The sequence below is a fragment of the Bos taurus genome, chromosome 1 (genome assembly GCF_002263795.3).
Source record: "Bos taurus isolate L1 Dominette 01449 registration number 42190680 breed Hereford chromosome 1, ARS-UCD2.0, whole genome shotgun sequence".
NCBI lineage: Eukaryota > Metazoa > Chordata > Mammalia > Artiodactyla > Bovidae > Bos > Bos taurus.
In genome coordinates this window covers 87708345-87732697 of record NC_037328.1, presented here as the reverse complement: position 1 = coordinate 87732697, position 24353 = coordinate 87708345, and the positions used below count along the sequence as shown (strand labels likewise).

Genomic DNA, 24353 nt, shown 5'->3' with positions numbered 1-24353 from the left:
AAAGAAATCCCAGGGGCGATCTCCTTCAGAATGGACTGGTTGGATCTCCTTGCAGGCCAAGGGACTCTCAAGACTCTTCTCCAACACCACAGTTCAAAAGCATCAATTCTTCGGCGCTCAGCCTTCTTCACGGTCCAACTCTCACATCCATACATGACCACAGGAAAAACCATAGCCTTGACTAGACGAACCTTTGTTGGCAAAGTAATGTCTCTTGCTTTTGAATATGCTATCTAGGTTGGTCATAACTTTCCTTCCAAGGAGTAAGCGTCTTTTAATTTCATGGCTGCAGTCACCATCTGTAGTGATTTTGGAACCCCAAAAAATAAAGTCTGACACTGTTTCCACTGTTTCCCCATCTATTTCCCATGAAGTGGTGGGACCGGATGCCATGATCTTCGTTTTCTGAATGTTGAGCTTTAAGCCAACTTTTTCACTCTCCACTTTGACTTTCATCAAGAGGCTTTTGAGTTCCTCTTCACTTTCTGCCATAAGGGTGGTGTCATCTGCATATCTGAGGTTATTGATATTTCTCCGGGCAATCTTGATTCCAGCTTGTGTTTCTTCCAGTCCAGCGTTTCTCATGATGTACTCTGCATATAAGTTAAATAAACAGGGTGACAATATACAGCCTTGACGAACTGCTTTTCCTATTTGGAACCAGTCTGTTGTTCCATGTCCAGTTCTAACTGTTGCTTCCTGACCTGCATACCAATTTCTCAAGAGGCAGATCAGGTGGTCTGGTATTCCCATCTCTTTCAGAATTTTCCACAGTTTATTGTGATGCACACAGTCAAAGGCTTTGGCATAGTCAATAAAGCAGAAATAGATATTTTTCTGGAACTCTCTTGCTTTTTCCATGATCCAGCGGATGTTGGCAATTTGATCTCTGGTTCCTCTGCCTTTTCTAAAACCAGCTTGAACATCAGGAAGTTCACAGTTCACATATTGCTGAAGCCTGGCTTGGAGAATTTTGAGCATTACTTTATTAGCATCTGAGATGAGTGCAATTGTGCGGTAGTTTGAGCATTCTTTGGCATTGCCTTTCTTTGGGATTGGAATGAAAACTGACCTTTTCCAATCCTGTGGCCACTGCTGAGTTTTCCAAATTTGCTGGCATATTGAATGCAGCACTTTCACAGCATCATCTTTCAGGATTTGGAATAGCTCAATTGGAATTCCATCACCTCCACTAGCTTTGTTCATAGTGATGCTTTCTAAGGCCCACTTGACTTCACATTCCAGGATGTCTGGCTCTAGGTCAGTGATCACACCATCGTGATTATCTGGGTCGTAAAGATCTTTTTTGTACAGTTCTTCTGTGTATTCTTGCCGTCTCTTCTTAATATCTTCTGCTTCTCTTAGGTCCATACCATTTCTGTCCTTTATCGAGCTCATCTTTGCATGAAATGTTCCTTTGGTAACTGATTTTCTTGAAGAGATCCCTAGTCTTTCCCATTCTCTTGTTTTCCTCTATTTCTTTGCATTGATCGCTGAAGAAGGCTTTCTTATCTCTTCTTGCTATTCTTTGGAACTCTGCATTCAGATGTTTATATCTTTCCTTTTCTCCTTTGCTTTTCACTTCTCTTCTTTTCACAGCTATTTGTAAGGCCTCCCCAGACAGCCATTTTGCTTTTTTGCATTTCTTTTCTATGGGAATGGTCTTGATCCCTGTCTCCTTTACAATGTCACGGACCTCCATCTATAGTTCATCAGGCACTCTATCTATCAGATCTAGGCCCTTAAATCTATTTCTCACTTCCACTGTATAATCGCCCAGCCGACCACCGCACCCCCAGTCCACGCGGGCCCCAGCTCCCTCCAGGTAGGCGGCGGCTGCGCGAGCAGCGGCTCGTCGGTGCGCCCCGCGGGGGCAGGAGGCGCCGCGGATCCGCCCTGGCGGAACCCGGCCCGGGAGGCGGCGCGGGGCCGCCCGGGCGGAACCCGGCTCTGGAAGGCGGCTCGGGGTCGGCGAGGTCCCTCCTTACTCGAAGACTGGGGACTCTGGGAGGCGGACCTTGCCTGGGAGGGACGGGGCGGGTGCGCCTCGATGGCACTCCGCTGGGGTGCGGGGACCGCCGCTCGGCCGCCGCTTCGGGCACTTCCTGGGCGGCTTGGACCTCTGGCTCTGGGCAGCGAGGGGGCGGTCAGTGGTCCTTGGCCTCCAGACCCCTAGTTCCTCTCCGCGCCCGGAGGCTCCTCCGGGGTACTGGAACGCGAGCTCTTGTTTGTCCCGAGAATAGCGGTTATTCAGGGCTGCCCAGAAGGGTTATTGGGTGGTGAGCGCTGGGAGAGATAAAAGTTCTCTACCGAGTGCTAAAAATGAGTCCAGTGGTTTCATGTTAGATTTATTTTGAAAAGGATGTGATGCTCAATATTTGGTGGATATTTGGTGGAGGTGGAGTTTAAGGATTTTGAATACTTGTAAGTTCAGTACATGACAAAATGTTTTTTTCCTTTTCTCTCCGTAGTCTTTTTCTGCTTCAAAACACAAATGATTGCCTTGTAGTTTTATTGCTATTTGGTAGAGGAAGATAGATAGATAGATAGAATTTCCCAAAGTTTAAGAACAGACTTTCATTTGTTTATGGAAGCAGTGCTTTGTTATTTTGCATCCCTCTCTCTCCCTTTTTTTCCTTTTTTCCTCTCCCTTCCTTTTCTCTTAGTAAGGATGCGTCTTTCTCCCTCCACAAGCAAAATAGCTCTGTCTGTGGATTAGCACCCTACTGGAAAGTTTTCTAAGACATTCGGGATTGCATTGTTGATGCATTCTAATCATCTTAGTATTGCAAACTAAGATTGTGACCTTTAAAGCGCATCTTCTAGAACAGAAATAGACCACACGCCGATTATTTAAGATGAAAGAGAAGTCATTACTAGTTGTCAAGGAAAACGACGGTCTATAGGATAAAACTGTATGCTTTGAGTCTCATTGCCATTGCACATATTAAGACTCTTATGTATGGGGTTTTGGGGTTGTTATTACTGATTCTAGGCTCTGAAAGTTTATTGTATTTTTCAGTATTTAGTTAAAGGTCATTTAAGACTTTCCATGTTACATTTTGGTTTGTAGATTAATTTGAAAGTAAAATAGAAACTTAAAATACTGTTTTATTCAGTGTCCTTAATTCTCTTGTGTGTATATGAATTTATAAAATTATAAGATTGGGTAATATTGCTTGTAATAGATTTATGTTCATTTCTTTGTGAGCTGTAGGTATTCCTTAGTTTATTCTGAGTTATTAGCAGTTAACTTGCAGAATAGTTTCTATTATTACTTTCTCCAGCTTTATTGATGTAATTGATACAGTTAACATAACATTGTGTAAGTTTAAGGTGTACAAAGTGATCATTTGATATATAAATTGCAAAATGATTATGGAAGTTAAGGTTAGTTAATACATCCATCACCTCCTATAATTAGCTCTGTGTGTGTGTGTATGTAGGATATTTAAGATCTGTTCTATAGCAACTTTCAAGTATGCAATGAAAGTGAAGTGAAAGTGTTAGTTGCCCAGTTGTGTTTGACTGACTGCCTCCCCATGGACTGTAGCCCACCAGGCTCCTTGTCCTTGGGATTTTCCTGGCAAGAATACTGGAGTGGATTGCCATGACCTCCTCCAGGGGATCTTCCTGACCCAGGAATTGAACCCAGGTCTCCTATGTTTCCTGCACTGCAGGCGAATTCTTGACTGCTGAGCTACCCAGAAAGCCCCAAATACTGCCTGAGATGGTGTGATTGCACGGATTCCTTTCAGGCATGTTATTGTAGAACTTTACCTTGTTAATCTGTGTTGATTATAGGAACTACTTATTAAACATATGTTCTGGGCCAGGTACAAGAGACAGAAATTTGATCCCTGGTTCGGGAAGATCCCCTGGAGAAGGAAATGGCAACCCACTCCATTATTCTTGCCTGGAAAATTCCATGGGCAGAGGAGCCTGGTGTGCTACAGTCCATAGAGTCACACACAGTCGAACACACCTGAGTGTGCACACTCATCTGGGCCAGGGGCAATGCTGTACATTATTCTGTTTATGTCCTATATTAACATGATAGGTGAGAAAACTGTGGCTCTGAGATGTTAAGTAATAACTTGCCAGTGGTTATGTAGCTATTAGGTAATTCATTTGGGATTTAAGGCCAGACCTCTCTGTGAAGTTTATGTTCTTCCCTCTGTGCCACACTGACAGCATCATGAGGAATAACCCTGTTACTCATTAGCATATTAGTAAATTTTCCAAGAGGTTCCCAGAGATGTGAGTTTGTTTTTCTAGCACAATCATTATTATCTGTCAGTGCTATTATACAGATCCTTGTTTTAGTCATTCTCTTCTCACCTCTTTTCCTCTTAAATGTCTAGCTCAAGTTTGAAACTTCCCACTTGCCAGGGCAGAATTTCTCCTACTGCCATTAATAGATTGTAATTGTTTAGTTGCTAAGTTGTATCCAACTCTTTTGTGAGACTCCTCTGTCCATGGGATTTCCCAGGCAAAAATACTGGAGTGGGTTGCCCTTTCTTTCTCTAGGGGATCTTCCTGACCCAGGGATTGAGCCCATATCTCCTGCATTATCACGTGGATTTGTTATTACTGAGCCACCAGGGAAGCCCCACATTAGTAGGTAGTGTTAGCTTAATTATCCTTCTAAATAATAACCCTATTTTTATATGAGTTCTCTAGAGCCATAGATATTAGTAATTTGGAAGGTTACAAACAGGATGGCAGTCTATTTTGGAATATGGGAATTCTTCAATGTCCCTCAAATTAAGCAGAAGGAATTTTGATGGATATTTCCTTCTGTAGTTATCCTATCCCTTCTACATCTTCAATTTCAGTTTCTGTGCAATCATTTAGAAAATAATGCAAACATTCTGTTATGTCTTCCATCTTAAAAGTTCTTTCTTGATCCAGTATTCTGTCCCATTTCTCTGTTCCACATGAAGAAAACATCATAATTTTGATATAGCAAAAGTAAATAGAGAAGAGATAACCAGAAACTAATTAGTTACCTGCGAGGAATGGGTAGGAACAGAGTAAAAGGGATGGTGGAGGGAGTGGCTATGCTCTGTTAAACCTTTTTGTGTAGTTATGAGTTTTGGAAACTTTTTAATATTTTATATATTTTTAAAAATGAAATTAACAAGGTTGGGAGGGAAAAAACTTCTAAAACTGAATACAGACAGCAGCAAATTAACTGACTGTACTTTAATAACAAATTCTCAGAATAAAAAAAAAATGAATCCAAGTAAACTTTTAACACAGAATTTGATTATATACCTTTAACCTAAGATAAAAGGACTTACAAAAATAAAAACAAGAAATCTTGAATCAGGTGTATTAGGCTGTTATGTATAGTGGTAGAGAAACAGCAATTTTACAATTGTTCTGTGTGTATTATAGGACTGAGCAAATGAGTAAATTCCTTGCTATGTTGGGAACTAGGATTTTCACTGTAGAAGAAGGGAAATAAAAATAGGAAATAGAAGAAGGCAGTGAAGACCTCGGCAATGTTGGATGGGAATTAAGAGTTATCCATATGAACTTGTGATTAAAATATCCATTCATACAGGCATGCATATAATTCCTAACTCTGTGTAACGAAAGGGCTAGAACTAATGACACCCTAGTAGCAGTGAGCGCAGCTAGTTTGCCCAAATCAATGGCAAATTCCAGGGCTCAGTTCAGTTCAGTCACTCAGTTGTGTCCGACTCTGCGACCCCATGGACTGCAGCATGCCAGGCTTCCCTGTCCATCACCAACTCCCAGAGCTTACTCAAACTCATGTCTATTGAGTCAGTGATGCCATCCAATCATCTCATCCTCTCGTCCCCTTCTCCTCCTTCCTTCAATCTTCCCAGCGTCAGGGTCTTTTCAAATGAGTCAGTTCTTAGCATCAGGTGGCCAAAGGATAGGAGTTTCAGCTTCAGTATCAGTCCTTCCAGTGAATATTCAGGACTGATTTCCTTTAGGATGGACTGGTTGGATCTCCTTGCAGTCCAAGGGACTCTCAAGAGTCTTCTCCAACACCACAGTTCAAAAGCATCAATTCTTTGGCACTCAGCTTTCTTTATAGTCCAGCTCTCACATCCATACATGACTACTGGAAAAACCATAGCCTTGACTAGACGGACCTTTGTTGACAAAGTAATGTCTCTGCTTTTTAATATGCTGTCTAGGTTAGTCATAGATTTTCTTCCAAGGAGCAATCGTCTTTTAATTTCATGGCTGTGGTCACCATCTGCAGTGATTTTGGAGCCTGCAAAAATAAAGTCTCTCACTGTTTCCATTGTTTCCCTATCTATTTGCCTTGAGTGATGGGACCGGATGTCATGATATTAGTTTTCTGAATGCTAAGTTTTAAGCCAACTTTTTGACTCTCCTCTTGCCCTTTCATCAAGAGGCTCTTTAGCTCTTCTTCCCTTTCTTCCATAAGAGTGGTGTCATCTGCATATCTGAGGTTATTGATACTTCTCCAGGCAGTTTTGATTCCAGCTTGTGCTTCATCGCGATGGACGTGAGTCTGAGTGAACTCCAGGAGTTGGTGAGGGACAGGGAGGCCTGGCGTGCTGCGATTCATGGGGTCGCAAAGAGTCGGACACGACTGAGTGACTGATCTGATCTGATCTGATCTGTGCTTCATCCAGCCCGGCATTTTGCATGAAGCTGAAGCTCCAATACTTTGTCCACCTGAAGTGAAGAGCTACTCATTTGAAAACACCCTGATGCTGGGAAAGATTGAGGGCAGGAGGAGAAGGGGACGACAGAGGATGAGATAGTTGGATGGCATCACCGACTCAAGGGACATGGGTTTGGGTGGACTCCAGGAGTTTGTGATGGACAGGGAGGCCTGGCATGCTGCGGTTCATGGGGTCGCAAAGAGTTGGACACGACTGAGCAACTGAACTGAACTCTGCATATAAGTTAAGTAAGTAGGGTGAAAGGATAAAGCCTTGACCTACTCCTTTCCCGATTTGGAACCAGTATGTTGTTCCATGTCCAGTTCTAACTGTTGCTTCCTGACCTGCATATAGGTTTCTCAAGAGGCAGGTCAGGTGGTCTGGTATTCCCATCTCTTTCAGAATTTTCCACAGTTTATTGTGATCCACACAGTCAAAGCCTTTGGCATAGTCAATAAAGCAGAAATAGATGTTTTTCTGGAACTCTCTTGCTTTTTTGATGATCCAGCGAATGCTGGCAATTTGATCTGTGGTTCCTCTGCCTTTTCTAAATCCAGCTGAACATCTGAAAGTTCACGGTTCACGTACTGTTGAAGCCTGGCTTGGAGAATTTGAGCATTACTTTACTAGCGTGTGAGATGAGCGCAGTTGTGCGGTAGTTTGAGCATTCTTTGGCATTGCCTTTCTTTGGGATTGGAATGAAAACAGACCTTTTCCAGTCCTGTGGCCACTGCTGAGTTTTCCAAATTTGCTGGCATATTGAGTGCAGCACTTTCACAGCATCATCTTTTAGGAATTTAAATAGCTCAACTGCAATTCCATCACCCCCACTAGCTTTGTTCATAGTGATGCTTCCTAAGGTCCACTTGACTTTGCATTCCAGGATGTCTGGTTCAAGGTGAGTGATCACACCATCGTGATTATCGATTATCTGGATCGTGAAGATCTTTTTTGTATAGTTCTTCTGTGTATTCTTGCCGTCTCATCTTCTGCTTCTGTTAGGTCCATACCGTTTCTGTCCTTTATTGAGCCCATCTTTGCATGAAATGTTCCCTTGATATCTCTAATTTTCTTTAAGATATCTGTAGTCTTTCCCATTTTGTTGTTTTCCTCTATTTCTTTGCACTGATGACTGAGGAAGGCCTTCTTATCTCTCCTTGCTATTCTTTGGAACTCTGCATTCAAATGGGTATATCTTTCCTTTTCTCCTTTGCTTTTTGCATCATTTCTTTCTCAGCTATTTGAGAAAAGCTCCTCAGGCAACCATTTTGCCTTTCTTCTTCCTGAGGATGGTCTTGATTACTGCCTCCTGTACAGTGTCACAGACCTCCGTCCATAGTTCTTCAGGCACTCTGTCTATCAGATCTAAGCCCTTAAATCTATTTGTCACTTCCACTGTATAATCTTAAGGATTTGATTTAGGTCATACCTGAATGGTCTAGTGGTTTTCCCTACTTTCTTCAATTTCAGTCTGATTTTGGCAATAAGGAGTTCATGGTCTGAGCCACAGTCAGCTCCTGGTCTTGTTTTTGCTGACTCTATAGAGCTGCTCCATCTTTGGCTGCAAAGAATATAATCAATCTGATTTTGGTGTTGACCATCTGGTGATGTCCATGTATACAGTCTTCTCTTGTGTTGTTGGAAGAGGGTGTTGGTTATGACCAGTGCATTTTCTTGGCAAAACTCTGTTAGTCTTTGCCCTGCTTCATTCCGTATTCCAAGGCCAAATTTGCCTGTTACTCCAGGTGTTTCTTGACTTCCTAGTTTTGCATTCCAGTCCCCTATAATGAAAAGGACATCTTTTTGGGGTGTTAGTTCTAAAAGATCTTGTAGGTCTTCATAGAACCATTCAACTTGAGCTTCTTCAGCATTACTGGTTGGGGCATAGACTTGGATTATTGTGGTATTGAATGGTTTGCCTTGGAAACGAACAGAGATCATTCTGTCGTTTTTGAGATTGCATCCAAGTACTGCATTTCGGACTCTTTTGTTGACCGTGATGGCCACTCCATTTCTTCTGAGGGATTCCTGCCCACAGTAGTAGATATAATGGTCATCTGAGTTAAATTCACCCATTCCAGTCCATCTTAGTTCGCTGATTCCTAGAATGTCAAGATTCACTCTTGCCATCTCTTGTTTGACCACTTCCAACTTGCCTTGATTCATGGACCTGACATTCCAGGTTCCTATGCAATAGTGCTCTTTACAGCATCGGACCTTGCTTCTGTCACCAGTCACATCCACAGCTGGGTATTGCTTTTGCTTTGGCTCCATCCCTTCATTCTTTCTGGAGTTATTTCTCCACTGATCTCCAGTAGCATATTGGGCACCTACTGACCTGGGGAGTTTCTCTTTCAGTATCCTATTATTTTGCCTTTTCATACTGTTCATGGGGTTCTCAAGGCAAGAATACTGAAGTGGTTTGCCATTCCCTTCTCCAGTGGACCACATTCTGTCAAATCTCTTCACCATGACCCGCCTGTCTTCGGTTGCCCCACGGGCATGGCTTAGTTTCATTGAGTTAGACAAGGCTGTGGTCCTAGTGTGATTAGATTGACTAGTTTTCTGTGAGTATGCTTTCATTGTGTTTGCCCTCTGATGCCCTCTTGCAACACCTACTGTCTTACTTGGGTTTCTCTTACCTTGGGCCTTGGGTATCTCGTGATGGCTGCTCCAGCAAAGCACAGCCATTGCTCCTTAATTTGGACGAGGGGTATCTCCTCACCGCTGCCCTTCCTGACCTTCAACGTAGGATAGCTCCTCTAGGCCCTCCTGAGCCCGCGCTGCCTGTATAAAAAGTTTGCAATGTCTGCAAATTGGAGAGGCTGTCCTTGCGTCCTGAATTTTGGAACACAAATATCTGTCCATGGTATCTCAGTCTGATCAGCAATTACATTCTCATTGCGTTTCTGTTCCAGAGTCTCTGAAAATGTGACTGCCTGTGACTTATCCCCAACATCCTTACAGACAGACAGACACACACACACACAGAATCTGTCCATGCATGGTATTTCAGCCTGATCACCAGTCACATTCTCATTGTGTTTCTGTTCCAGTTTCTGAAAACGTGACTGCCTGTGACTTAGACCCCAACATCCTTACAGATAGACACACACACACACACACACACAAAATCTGTCCATGCATGGTATTTGTGTCTGATCAGCGGTCACATTCTCATCGCATTTCTGTTTAGAGTCTCTGAAAACTTGACTGACTGTGACTTAGACCCCAACATCCTTTCTCACACACACACCCCACCCCCCACCGAAGCGAATTTCGTGTGTTCCATTGCTCCTAAGTTAGATCATCCCAAATACAGCTTTTCAAATTTGGTGAAACAGTATCCAATAGAAAACAATTTTTAACTGAGGTAAGTTTTTATTTTTTCATCTTGCTATAGTTAAAAAAACAAACCTGATTACTGGTACTTATGTATCTCAGGAGCATTTTCTGGAGAAATACACAGTGGAGTTCACATGCACATTTAAATTATATGACCTTGACAATATCCATTTAGCAACATACAAAACAAGACCAAGAAGGAAAGAGAGAGATTCATTTAAGTATGTGTGTGCACCAAGGCACATTATGAGAATGGGAGACACAAACCTGCTTTCTTTTTATGGGCATTTGGTTTCTTTATATACAATTTTTTAATATTTAAAAAATATATATATTTGGCAACTATGGTCCTTTGACATCTGCCAGCTACTGTATGTATACATAAAACCACTTATTCTATGTTTTATACTTATAGGGAATTCAGGAACAATTACATCTTTATGTGACTTAGGATATAATTTCTTTGTAAGGTGGTGTGACTCCACTGTCTCTTAAGCTTTTCATTCTTTTTTTTTTTTTTTCAGTTTTTATTTTTTAATTGAAGGATAATTGCTTTACAGAATTTTGTTTTCTGTCAAACCTCAACATGAATCAGCCATGGGTATACATATTAGGCTTTTTATTCTTGTTAAAGATTTGATCTCAGTATATCTTTCCTGGCCAGTGGAGTCTGTATTTATTACTAAGTTATAGTAGCATATATAGTAAACGCTTTTAAGAGTGAATCTGAATTCAGATAAATGTAGCAACAGCTAACTAGGGATTTTTTTTTTTTTTCAAGATTTGGATGGGATGCATTTTTTTCTCATTGACCTTTATGATAATTAGATTGGTATTTATTCTTTTTTTTTTAATTAGAAATAAAGCTGTTCAACTTGAAAACCAGCTGGAGAATTTTACTAAGCGGTTTCTACATTCAAGCAGAGAAGAAGAATCTTAACAATAGAGATTGCTTTGGTGATCATCATAGGAGAAAATGGAGTTTGGAAGATTTGGACGGTTATTTTTATGAAGTGATTTTAAGTATGAATTATACTAACTATACCTAAATACCAATTCCTTGAGTAGATCCCGGTATTGATCTATCTCAGGGTGTTTGCACTTCTGAAGAATGTTATGGTGTCTCTTTAATTTTGGGTAAAGAAAATTCCTTTGATATATGAAAATGATGAATTAGTTTAAAGCAAAAGAAACAACTCTGTGACCCCTGAGGGGTGGGGCCTTGCTCTTAATTAGGGCTCTCTGTTTTTGATTCTGAAAAACTCTGCTTCCTGGCATCCAGGAGTTAGAGAATGCTCCTTTCACCTTCTTTCTCAAAACTAATTTTTGATGCCGACTTTAATGGGAATAATCATATTTTTGTTTTATAAACTATATTGCTGTAACCACAAAGGAGTGCGGAATGTTCTTGAGTGTATTATTTATGCAGGTTACAATCACTTTTGCCATCCTGACAGGTATGTAAACCACTAATAAATAACGCTGTTTTTACTCTTTATTCCCATTGAAACTGATGTAAAGCAGTGTATAGGTTTGTTATTAGAAAGTCCTTTATGAAAGTATTTGGGTCTAAATAGTCTGCTCATGTTTCTCAAGAAACAAGTTCAGTCTCAGCTGTTGATTCCAGTAAGGAAAGCTTTCTGTTTTAAGAGTTAAGTTTGAAGTGATAAAAATAGCCAAAGAGATGGAAGATCTGAATTTTGGGTGGCTACAGTCAAAAATGCTGTTCTTCGAAAAGTATTTGGCAAGGATACTGCTGGGCTGTCCCCCACGGTGACTTTTTATGTTATTTAATTGTATGAATTTGACAGGGCACGGTTAAAAATTTTATTTTTTACCTTAATGAAAATGTTTGAGTTAAAATATTGTGTTTGTTTCTGTGTTAAAAAAAAAAAAAAAACTAATAGAAACATATATGGAAACATTAAAAACTGGTCTAAGGCTTTGCTATGCAAAACTAGTTTTGAGGACCACTGAATCAGCATCACCAAGTGCATGTTAGGAATCCACAATCCCAGAAGACACAGTGCATTTGGCTGGTAGAGTTGATGCTCTTCCACGGGAGGGATAATGTTTCAGGCTTTTTTTCTTCTTTTAATACTTAGTACTTTTTCTGTACGTTTAAGTCTCTTGGATGCTATTCAGTCTTCACAACAGGTGCAACACTTTTTCAGGTTATTTTAAGGAGAAAATAAAATTATTTAGGACATAGAAGCCTTTAATGTTTGTTTATGCAAATCAGATACTAGAATGCAATATTCAAATCCAGATATTCATTTATAGCTAACATTGTGGCTTTATAACCAAAAAACTATACAAGTCACCAAGAAGTGGGACTAAGTAACAACTGCAACAGAACAAACTGATGTTTAAGATTGGGTACTGCTAATTAAGGTTACAAGTTGAAGGCCTTAATCTTTATACACAAGTACTTGAAACTTCTGAAATAGTATAGTGGTTTGGTATTATCCCATGAGTGCTAAGTACAGTGGCTCTCACAGTTCAGTCCCTCAATCAACAGTATCACTAGTCAAGTTGTAAGAATTATTCTTGGGGCTCATCCCAGACCTACTGAATCAAATACTAGGTTTGGGCACCAGCAGTTTCTGGTTTAACAAGCCCTCAAGGTGATCCTTGATGCATGCCAAAATTTGGGAACTGTGGAATAGTGGTTCTGCTGTAGTAAGTTTATACTAAATTTTCCATTAGTAGCTTGAATCCAGTTCTGCCTGATCAAGTTTGAAAATATATGAATGTTGGAAGTGGGACACTAAAATAATGAAGCCCACCTTTATGCTTGTGGTAAGTGCACCTATGACCAAGCCCACGAATGATCAAGAATTGTGATTTATGGCCGATGTTCAAGTTTCTGCACATTGACTTGTCTACTATGTGTGTTTGCAGGATTATTTGTAAACTTTGTATAACCTTTAGCTTTTTACAAATCTAGACTTTTTATAATATGCAAGGTGAAAATAAAACTTGTTTGCCTGAAAGTTGATAAATAGAACATTTATACTGGCATTTAGTGAGTGTTAATCTTTTACTTTTTGAAGATTTTTACTGCAAGCATATAAGCTATCTTGGGAAAACTGGCTCATTTTTATCATAAGGGAGCTTTAAGGGAAGAATGACTTAAATTTTGCTTTCTAATGAAAATCTGTGGCCTTTTAACAGTAGGCCAGCATTCACAGTACTTACTATAGGATAGGTCATTGGACCTCCAATCTCTTCCTTGCTTCTGGCAGCCCATGCGTTTTTCACGATGAGAATGCTTAGAGAATCAGAGCTGAGCATGAACTGCTGGGCTTGGAGTTTAATTCTGAGACTTAAAAAAGTAATCCTACTAAAAACTGATTTAAAACATGCTACATGAAATCTGGTTAAAAGCACTTTATTGATTACAATATCAATTCACAGCAACATTATTTCACAGAGCTACTATACAAATAAAGGAATGAATTACTGCAAGAATGATTCAAGAATACTGTTAAGTCATGATACAAGTACATAGTTTGGTTTAAAGCTTTTTTCTAAGAGCTTTAATCTAATACATTCACCTTTCCCACACACTACTGACATTCAGGTTCAGTTGGCCACAAGTGTTGTAGAAGCCACTCTAGGTGAAGAAAAACATTTTAATCAGCTTAAAAAACCCATTTAGATGTGAATGCCTTTGGATAAGAATATGCAAATGCAAGTGTTCAGATGCTTCTTTGAGAAGAGAAAACAATAGGATAGAGCACCATTGTGTAAGAGACAGAAAAGGCTTGAAATATCTACCAAGTATATCACTGAAGTTATATTAATTAAAAAATACTGTATGATGTAAGATTTTGTCGGGCACACTTAACATCAATTGAAACTAAAATTTAACCAGTTTTTCCATATGCTGCATTAGTCAATTATTTTATAGGCTCAATACTGGTTTTAAGAAAAAAGACTTAGGAAATTTTATCAACATGCAAACAAATTTGCTAAACACAAGTTGTACCATCATTCTGATTAATAAATTACTTTTTAAACAATGCTAGCTTAGACATTCAACTACAGACCATTTTATTGAGTACCTATTATAACCAATACTTTTAAATATAGCACTGAATTTAAGGCAACTTACAATGAACAATGGGAGTAGTAAATATGAAGGGTGCATCACATTCTGTTTAGTCTAATTTAAAATACCAATATTATCCACTGTGCTATCATTTCTCACAAGATAGTCTGGTGGGTGTTTTCAAAATTCAAATGAGGTAAGAAATAGTTTAAAATTTTGCTTTCCACGATGGCAAAAGGGAAATTAGAAACTGAACATAATAATTTGAAAATGTTTTTAAGCCTAACTCACACCCTAAAGATTTTAGAAAGAATCTATTACTAAAATCATGGGCCTGTTTGGGAGATTGTTTTTAATCAGTTTCCATTACATTTAAACACATCAACAGGTAAGCCACAAGTATTCGACTGTTATAATTTAAACTGTGAGACACTCACCAATAAGCATAAATTTCCCTGAACATCTTCATTTTTAAAACAGAATGTAATTTCTAAATCTAAAACATCAAGTGTTGGAGAAGGTTAGTTATATATGTATTTTTTAGCAACTTCAAAAATTTCATTTTGTCACCTGAAGAAGCCGAGGTTTATTTCTCTTTCAATAGGTTAACTTTAAAATTACTTAACATATTTCAGAAGCACCTACTTCTGTTATGTCTAAGAGACTAATTTACTATCATCATGCAGTATTAATCAGTTCAGATGAGTCTAAATTAAGGAGACGGCCTACCAGGTAAGCCCTCTTGCAGAATTAAGAAGTATAAGTATCTCTTGATACTTAAGTGTCTCTTGGATATTAAGCCTAAATCTTTGCCTCTCTAAAGATGGAACTCAATATGCTGTTGTAACCATGGATTTACAACTATAGAAATTTGAGCTAGGGAAGAAACTTGAATATTTAATCTAAAGCTCTAATAGCACAGCTGTCAAAAATGAGGCCGGTCCATCAAAGTGGAGGCAGTGTCCTTAGTGACAGCATGAAGTGCTTTTTTTGAGGTTTATGGGTTGATTTGCTGAACACAAGGCCATCACCCCACTTTTAGAAAAGAATATTTGCCTTTAAAATACTGCCATATCTTAAGTGTTCTTTATGCAATGATTAAAGAATTTACAAATAAACCCAACTGAGGCACATTATGTTTAAATGTTTCTTAGGTAAAAAGAAAAAAAAATCAGGCACCAGAACTGCAATATTGATGCAAATTCCTTAAACTACATTTGGCCTCTTTTAAGTTTGGAAAAACTAAGATTCAAGCTGTACTGTGCATCTACAAAATATACCAATTTCAGGAAGTTTTAAATATACAATCAGATGAACTCAGACTGCAAGTACACAAATTTAGCAAGTGGGACCATATCACTAGATAACAAAAGTTTTAACCTGTAAGTTAATTAATATGGTATCACCATTTGGTCATATGTATAATCAGCCATGATAGTGGTTAATTTTCAGTTGCCTAGTACATGTTTAATTATGATAACTGCCTTTTAACCACCTACAAAAAGTTTAATAATATTAAATCATTTTTATCAACATGTTTAAGACCACAGAATTCTTAAAGTCTGTGCCTCTAAATTATCTTGTTACTAGAATCATTTTCAAACTAGTGGCGATACTATTCATATATATAAGGCAATTTTGCACATGCTACAAGTGCTTGCTTCAACAGGATTTTGGAATAAATTGCTGAACTACATGGTAATCCTCACTCCTATTTTTGGAAATGACTGTCCCTTAAAAATTGTCTTGCCTTATCTCAAAGAGCTGCTCTTTATATCACTTCTTAAATAGTCCACAAACATAACAGGATTTATGTTATATGTATATAAATATACATTCATGCCTGCCATCTACAACAGTCTGGGGTTTTGTTTTTTTTTTGGTCCTATATCTTAATCTTTTTCCATTTTATTCTCTTTTTAGTATCCTAAAACAGTTACTTCCTTACGGCAGATGCACTTATTCGCACATCCACAATATAAAAATGGAAATTTACAAGTAAAATTTGGGAGTATTTTGGATTACAGGTAATCAAAAGCTAACAGATCTAGCTCAACAGTAACTGACACAGTTTACTAAGTACAAAACACAACACACCTCTATATTAGGAAAACTCCATGACTTCATTATCAAATGACTTAATCTATCGTCAATCATTTAGATTATTTGTAAGAGAAAATTCAGGAGCAAAAGTATCTTTGTTTAAATTCAAGGGGGCTCATTCTAGTAATAAACACATTATATCATTGACAAGCAGAGAAATTGCTTAGTATTTTCCTCTGACTCCTTTAAGAACTGCTCTTGGAATTATCTTTTGGCTTTAAAGTGAGGATCACTTTGATCTAGGTATCCTTTGAAGCAAAACCACTTAGAAACCAGTATTTTGTCCTAGTGGGAGGAAATGGTACAGAAGATCAAAAAGCTTGAATGTTTACTTTTTAAATATTTGAAGACAGAGTTAACATCGATTCAGATTTTATATGAACATTCATAAAGCAACCTTACATTGTAACTATTTGTAACAATGTAACAAATAGATGTGTTAGATTTTATACTTCTTTCAAAATCATAATGCCATCACACACTATGTGTCCTTCCTAGATACATACTGATGGAAACACTGGGAAAGTTTCTTCAGATGCAAAGACAGTCCAAATGTTCATCAGAGTGCACCCTGCAAACTCACCTCTAGAAGATGAAATCAGTAGGAAAGCCTAACTATTTAGAATGCTAAGTGTCATTTGATCATATCCAACTTTAAAAAATAAGAACATTCATGTGATTACTGCTATCTACCTGTTAATATAATATGAGTTTCTTATGTATGTCTCAAATTCCAGAGTGAGACTCCCTAGCCTTTAGATTATGTCCCCTTTAAAGGACTCAATATAAGCACTTACTTAAATTGATAAGATGGCAGAGGATGAGACAGAAACTATTGATACTCACACAGACTCCCCTCAGTGGTACCTATGTCTGACAGCATTTTTTTTTTACTTTTTGTTTTGTATTGGGGTATAGCCGATTATGTTGGGATAGTTTCAGGCGAACAACGAAGTGGACTCAGCCACACATACATGTATCCATTCTCCCCCAAACTTCCATCCAGGCTGCCAGATAACACTGAGCTGTATAGTAGGTCCCTGTTGTCAGCATTCTTAAACAGCAACCAGGATCTCTGAAAGATCTCTGAAAGAAAGCTGGAATTCAAGGAGATATTCTTTAAACATCAGTACACACATGTATGGTCTCACTTCCATGTATTACTGTGCCTTGTTCCTCCACTACAGAACACAAAAATGCGATACTTCTATATAAAGTTAAAAATGTAACTCTGAAGAAATGCAAACATACATTCTAACATGATAGGTTGCTGTAATGTGTACATTTCTGTCTACACAAAGAATTAGACAATACAAGCAAGAATTCATCAAGGTTAAATGAGCTCAACTCCTCAGATTAATACTTTGGTCCTAATCTCAGCAAGCACCTTTACCTTGTTTTCACCTTTTTTATTTTGTAGTTTACTGAAAGCTTCTTTTTTGTATATAATAATCTCAATAGAAAAATCTTCACCTGCAAATATAAGGTAAATTCTTTTTCACAGCTATAGGCTGTAGTACTGATTTCTCCAGGTATCAGTGGAGAATGGAAATTTTGCATGTATTGTTAATTCCAGATTCTAAGAAAACTGTCCCAAGACCCTGTTGCCACAGCCATGCCATCATCAGTTACACCTAAACAGCTGACACGGTTGTCATGACCAGCAAGAACACCTGAAAGACAAAAGTTCATTAAAAAGTTAGCGATGGGCAAGTTTTAGGATTAAACAAGTGTATGCAGAAAGATCTTAGATGGGTACTTACGGGCATGTATATAAAATAAAATTTCTTTGTATTACATGAATTTCTGACATGCATCAAATTGTCTTTCATTTTTGAAAAATGTATAACTGCCTTCTTCAAAATCATCTCTTCAAAAACATGTAGACTTTTATGTCGCTAGTAAGTTCATACTTCTGAATTTTGCTAATAATTTGAAATGAAGTTCAATGAACTTTTACCACCAGAACAACAGAAACGTAAGAATACACCACCAAAAATACCAACATAATTTACTGTATTCCTTTAACCACTAACATTGGAATGTTTTGGTCATAACTCTCTGCAACCATCAAACTAAAACCATCTAGTTTTAGTTTATTCTGAATATTAAGCTTATGTGATCTGATCTGACCACCAGACAGGATAAAATTAAATATTCCCAACTGTTTGGGAGGAAAATGAGATGTAAAGATTTAAAAGAGAAATCGGACTATATCAAATTCTCAGTAAGAACCTTTCTTTAATATACTGTTTGAGTTTGCAATATCTCTCAAATGTAATTAAGCATATCATTTTCACCCAATCTCAGGCACAGAAGTTAATCTTGCATAACTCTTTAATATTCTCTGCAGTACCTTCTGTATAGCAATGTTTGGAAAAAGGCAAATTTACCATTATGGGTTGAAGTAACAAAAAATGACCATTGTGACTAAATACTCCAAATCATATTGGAAAGAAGAATGAATTAGCAGTTCATGTCACAATTCAATTTTAAGGTGAAAGTAGCCAGTTGAGTCAACCTGAAACCAAACAGCTATCAGCAAAGCAAAACTAAATCTCAAGCAGATGTTAAAAAATATGAAAAACAAACACATTTCTATTTTGTTATGAATACTGATTCAATCCAGGCAAAACACCTAATACCTCAAAAAAGTGATCAGCTAAACCATGAACTCTTCTGCTGTCTCTTAAGAGAGGTTGTAGAAAATTATCCTTAGTAATGCTGACACTGCCTCTACTTCAGAAGCCTCAAAACTACACAGGAATTTAAAAGGGTAAGGACACAAAGCCACAAGGACAGCAAGGATAGGAGAGCAATGCCAACAAAAGTTTGTGAGCTGTATGCTGCTGGTGATTATTAATGGACCCCAAGATGCTAAGTTCAAAGCAAATGGTCTGATAAGCCAACAACAACAAAAATGACTGCAGAAGCTCCAAAGGGGTCAGAAACTAGTGGAACCAGGTATCTCTGGAACTACAGGGGCAAAGACAGGGTAAACGAAGACTGCATTAGAAACATCTGGGCATTGATTAGACTCTCCAGGTCTCTACCTTCACTCTGCAGAGTCAGATGATTTATCATCCTGCCCAGAACACAAGACTGGAGACGTGCTAGAGAGAGAACGAGGTCTCTTAACTGGAAGAAAACAGGCACAGCTGAGATCAGTGCAACTACTGAAAGCTGGGGAATACGGAAAGTTAACTTCCTAATTGTTTCGCACTCCAGCTTTCTTCCTTAAATCAGCCCCTAAACTGTCAGCTTAGAGATTCCAGGTAGAAAAGTGGAAAAATCCACATCAGAGAACACAGCAGACCCAAGGGGGAAAAGGTCAAAAGACATATCAGAAATTCCCTAATGAAAGCCTGGCCAGATCACTGTTCAGTGAGGCCTACTGTCAGTACACCCCAAGCATACACAGAGGGCTTCAGACAGTTTTAATGCCTCACTCTTAAGGATTATTAAGAGGCTAAAAATCATCAGAGTTTCAAGGAAATACACTATACAGTAGACTGAAAAAAAATAAGGGGGAGAAAATGCAACTTGAAAACAAAAAGATTATGCTTAAAACTTCAAGAAAGGCTTTTGTAACGGCCCTAGAGAAACAAAAGACTTCTACTCATGAAAAAAAGAATGCCCTTAAAAAAAAAAAACTCAAAAAGATGGTAGCAAAAATGGAAAACCAAAGCTTAACAGATGGTTCATGGAAAGAAAAGGCAAGGATTTCTCCCAGAACATACAGGCAAAAAACAGAAAATAGAGAAACTAACAAAGTCAAAAGAAAGTCCAAGAAGTCCAACATCAGAATAATGGGAGTCCTACAAAGAGAACAATAAAGGAGAAAAATGTGCAACTGATTAAATGAGCCTCCTAAAACTTCCCAGTGCTACAGAGTATATGTTTCAAGATCGAAAAGGTCCACCGAATGATAGACGGAAATGAATCTACCTCCAGACACAACAAAACTTGCAGAAAGTTTGAAGAGTAATGAGAAGCACATCAAATGTAAGACTGTGAGCCAAAAAATTTTAAAGTCCAATAATTTGACCCTAGAAAATATTAAGCTGCATCGCAAAAGAAGTCACATACATACGTCACTGCTCAGCAGTAACTACTGTTTTAAAAATTCATAAGTGTGTAATATACAGACTGATAGATGTTCTAAACAGAATTCACTACATGGGAAAAATTGGAAGAAGGAAAAGCTGAGGTAGGAGGAAGGATGTTAAAGCCAAACCTCAAGAGATAATGCCTAAATGTTAAAAAAAAAAAAAAATCAATACAACTATGTTATTTAAAGATACAGAAATAAATACTTAAAAGTAGCTACCTCTAGGAGCAGAAAATATGTGCTGAGGTCAGAAGACTGCTGTTTCAGTAAATAACCCATGTAGACCTAGTTGATTCTTTGCATATAATTTTAATTCTAAAAAACATTTTAAGTCACTCTGTAATTTGTTATTAATGACAGTCCCCAGTATGACTTGATGCTAGAATTTCAGAAGCTGCAGGGGAGAACTCAGAGGATGAGATTAAGAGGAGACAGTGATTCTATGCCCTTTCCTAGATAAGATCTGAACCAAAAAGAGGATGCATAGCAATTACAATGTTTCCTGTCAGATTATAAGCAAACTGTAATCTGGAAGACCACACTAAATTATATTCACTGTTCATCTTTATGTCAAAACTTACCAAACACGAAAATACATAATCAGATATTACTCTTTAGAAAATAGAAACATAAATGCGGTTTATGAACTGTAACTGAACTCAAAGGTTAACAAGAGCCATGAATGAAAACTGCCAGGCTGCCATTCCCCAAGGTATCCAGGAGACCTCAAGAACAACTGATAGGAAACTTCATGTTTACTGACAAAATAAAAAACTAATGTGTACCAATTTACTGACCTGCACGATCTCCTTTGAGTGTGTCCCATACGTTACAGTTGAAGTCATCATAGCCAGCTAACAGGAGACGCCCACTTTTTGAAAAAGCTACGGAAGTGATCCCACAGATGATATTGTCATGAGAATACAATAACAACTCTTGGTCTGCACGAAGGTCAAAGAGCCGGCAAGTGGCATCATCAGAGCCAGTGGCAAAGGCATATCCATTTGGGAAAAACTAGAAAGAAAAGCAACACACACTTATTCCATAGAAGTATACAAAAATTATGTAAGGCAGTGTAATGATGGACTCTGGGGTAAGACAGTTCAGTTCAGTAGCTCATTTGTGTCCGACTCTTTACGACCCCAGGGAATGCAGCACACCAGGCTTCCCTGTCCATCACAAACTCCCAGGGCTTGCTCAAACTCCTGTCCATCGAGTCAGTGATGTCATCCCACCATCTCATCCTCTATTGTCCCCTTCTCCTGTCTTCAATCTTTCCCAGCATCAGGGTCTTTTCCAATGAGTCAGTTCTTCCCATCAGGTGGCCAAAATATTGAAATTTCAGCTTCAGTATCAGTCCTTCCAGTGAGTACTCAGGACTGATTTCCTTTAGGACGGACTGGATAGATCTCCTTGTAGTCCAGGGGACTCTCAGGAGTGGGTAAGACAAGACCTAGATTTAAATTTCAACTTGGCTTTGGATCAGGTGAGTGATTTTAGGCACTGAAGATTCCTGAACACTTGGGCCTTGTGCATGCTACGTGCTAAGTCGTTTCAGTCATGTCTGACTCTTTGCAACCCTATGGACTGTAGTCCACCAGGCTTCTCTGTCCATGGGATTCTCCAGACAAGAATACTGGAGTGGGGTAGCCATGCCCTCCTCCGGGGGATCTTTCTCACCCAGGGATCAAACCCGCATCTCTTATGTCTCCTGCATTGGCAGGCGGGTTCTCTACCACTAGTGCCACCTGGGAAGCCTTAGTTTCAGCTTTAGCATGTTGGTTAGGGCAGAGTGAAATAACACACAAAGGATCCATAACCCACTGTTCAGCACAAGACACATTCAATAAATCCTGGCTCCGGTCCTCTGCTTTTGTTTAGTCACTAAGTTGTAGACACTTTTTTGCAACCCCTTGGACTGTAGCCACCAGCCTCCTCTGTCCATGGAATTTCCCAGGCAAATCCTTCCTTCTCCAGATCCTCCCAACCCAGGGATCAAACCCACATCTCCTGCTTTGGCAGGTGGAAACTTTTCCCTTGAGTCACCAGGGAAGCCCCTGATCCTCCATATGTTTTACTAAAACATTTAAACCAAATATTACTATTTATAGTATTTATATGTGTATGTGGACTCAAAGACATGTTCCAAAAACCTCATTATGAGAAATAAATAGAAACATTTAATAAAAGAGAACATAGATCATCCAGTTAGGCTAGGCTGTAAAGTGAAGCTAGCAGTATACTAAATGTTCTCACGTGCGCGCATGCAAACACACATACATATACACACACACAGAAAAAAAAAACTATGCATTGTTAGTTTGTGAATCTCGTTTCTCAGATATTGTGGCACTACTCAACACTTATTACAAAGAAGAAGTCACTTTTCTTCATATATCTACTGGTCATCTGTATTGCTTTTTTAGGACCTATTGATCTGCAGGAATAAAATGAAGAATATATTTGTTTTCTTTGTGGTAAATATAGCTTATCATTTTCCTTCTAATATTTACTTTTTTAAAAATATAAAGCAATTTTTTGGAGGTATCACAGGCCCTGATTTCAAACTATACTACAAAGCTACAGGAGTCAAAAGTGTATGTTGCTGCTGCTAAGTCACTTCAGTCGTGTCCGACTCTGTGCGACCCCATAGACGGCAGCCCATCAGGCTCCCCTGTCCCTGGGATTCTCCAGGCAAGAATACTGGACTGGGTTGCCATTTCCTTCTCCAATGCATGAAAGTGAAAAGTGAAAGTGAAGTTGCTCAGTCGTGTCTGACTCTTAGCGGCCCCATAGACTGCAGCCTACCAGGCTCCTCCGTCCATGGGATTTTGCAGGCAAGAGTACTGGAGTGGGGTGCCACTGCCTTCTCCAAAGTTTATGTTACTGACACTAAAACAGATACACAGATCAATGGAACAGAATAGCCCAGAGATAAACCCATAAACACACAGTCAACAACAAAGGAGGCAAGAATATACAATGAGGAAAAGACCATAAATGGTGTTGGGAAAACTGGTCAGCTCCATGCAAAAGCATCAAACTGGATGACTTTCTCATACCATATATAAAAATAAACTCAAATGGATTCAATACTTAGATGTATAAATTTGAAACCATAAATTTCCTAGAACATAGGCAGTATGCTTTTTTTCTTTTTTTTTCGTACTGTGTGGCCTGTGGGATTTTAGTTCCCAGACCAGGGATCAAACTCAGGTCCTTTGCAGTGAAAGCACAGAGTCCTAACCACTGGACTGCCAGGGAATTCCCAGGCAGTAAAGACTCTACCTGTGATGCAGGAGACCAGGGTTTGACCCCTGGGTTGAGAAGATCTCCTGGAGAAGGAAATGGCAACCTGCTCCAGTATTCTTGCCTGGAGAATCCCATGGACAGAGGAGCCGGGTGGGTTACAGTCCGTGGGGTCACAAAGAGACACAACTGAGTGACTACCACACAATAATACACACATGCTCTTTAACACAGGTCTTAGCAATATATTTTTTGGATCTGTACCCTCAGGCAAGGCAAGTAAAAGCAAAAATAAACAAATGCAACTAAATCAAACTAGAAAAAGCTTTTGCACATGAAGAAACTATTGAGAAAAGGAAAAGGCAGCCTACTAAGTGAGAGAAGATACTTGCAAACAATATATCCAAGACAAGGTTAATATTCAAAACATGCAAAAAATCTGCAAAACTCAGTATCAAAAAACCAAAAACCTGATTAAAATATAGGCAGGAGAACTAAATAGACATTTTCCCAAAGAAGACATACAAACAGCAAAGGGACACACGGAAAGATGCTCAACATCACTAATCATCAGGGAAATGCAAAAATAAGGATATCTTAAAACTCCACAAATATTTAAAACTATAGAAGCTACTTCTAAATAACTTCACGGGTCAAAGAGATCAAAAGGAAAATTATAACTCCTGTCACTAAATGAAAATGAATCAAAATTTGTGGAATGTAGCAAAAAGAAATGCTTAGAAAGAAACTTACAACTTTAAGTTCCAATATTAGAAAAGAGGAAAGGTTTCACACCAATGATACCAGC

The 24353-nt window shown here is 38.7% G+C and overlaps 2 protein-coding genes across 3 annotated transcripts in view; one reads left to right on the top strand and one right to left on the bottom strand.

Annotated features, from left to right (window-relative positions):
* The window catches only part of MFN1 (mitofusin 1), a 44032-nt gene extending 32144 nt beyond the window's left edge, over positions 1-11888 (top strand). The window contains 1 exon segment of the mRNA NM_001206508.1: positions 10884-11888. Within this exon segment, the coding sequence (NP_001193437.1) occupies positions 10884-10965 (82 nt within the window). The 3' untranslated portion in view covers positions 10966-11888.
* A 1515-nt stretch (positions 11889-13403) lies between these two features.
* Positions 13404-24353, bottom strand: part of GNB4 (G protein subunit beta 4) — a 70994-nt gene continuing 60044 nt past the window's right edge. The window contains exons 6-7 of one of the 2 annotated variants that reach the window (XM_024989760.2): positions 21094-21310; positions 13404-17858 (exon numbers count right to left, since the gene is read on the bottom strand). In XM_024989760.2, the coding sequence (XP_024845528.1) occupies positions 17752-17858; positions 21094-21310 (324 nt within the window). In that variant the 3' untranslated portion in view covers positions 13404-17751. 2 annotated transcript variants of the gene reach the window in all.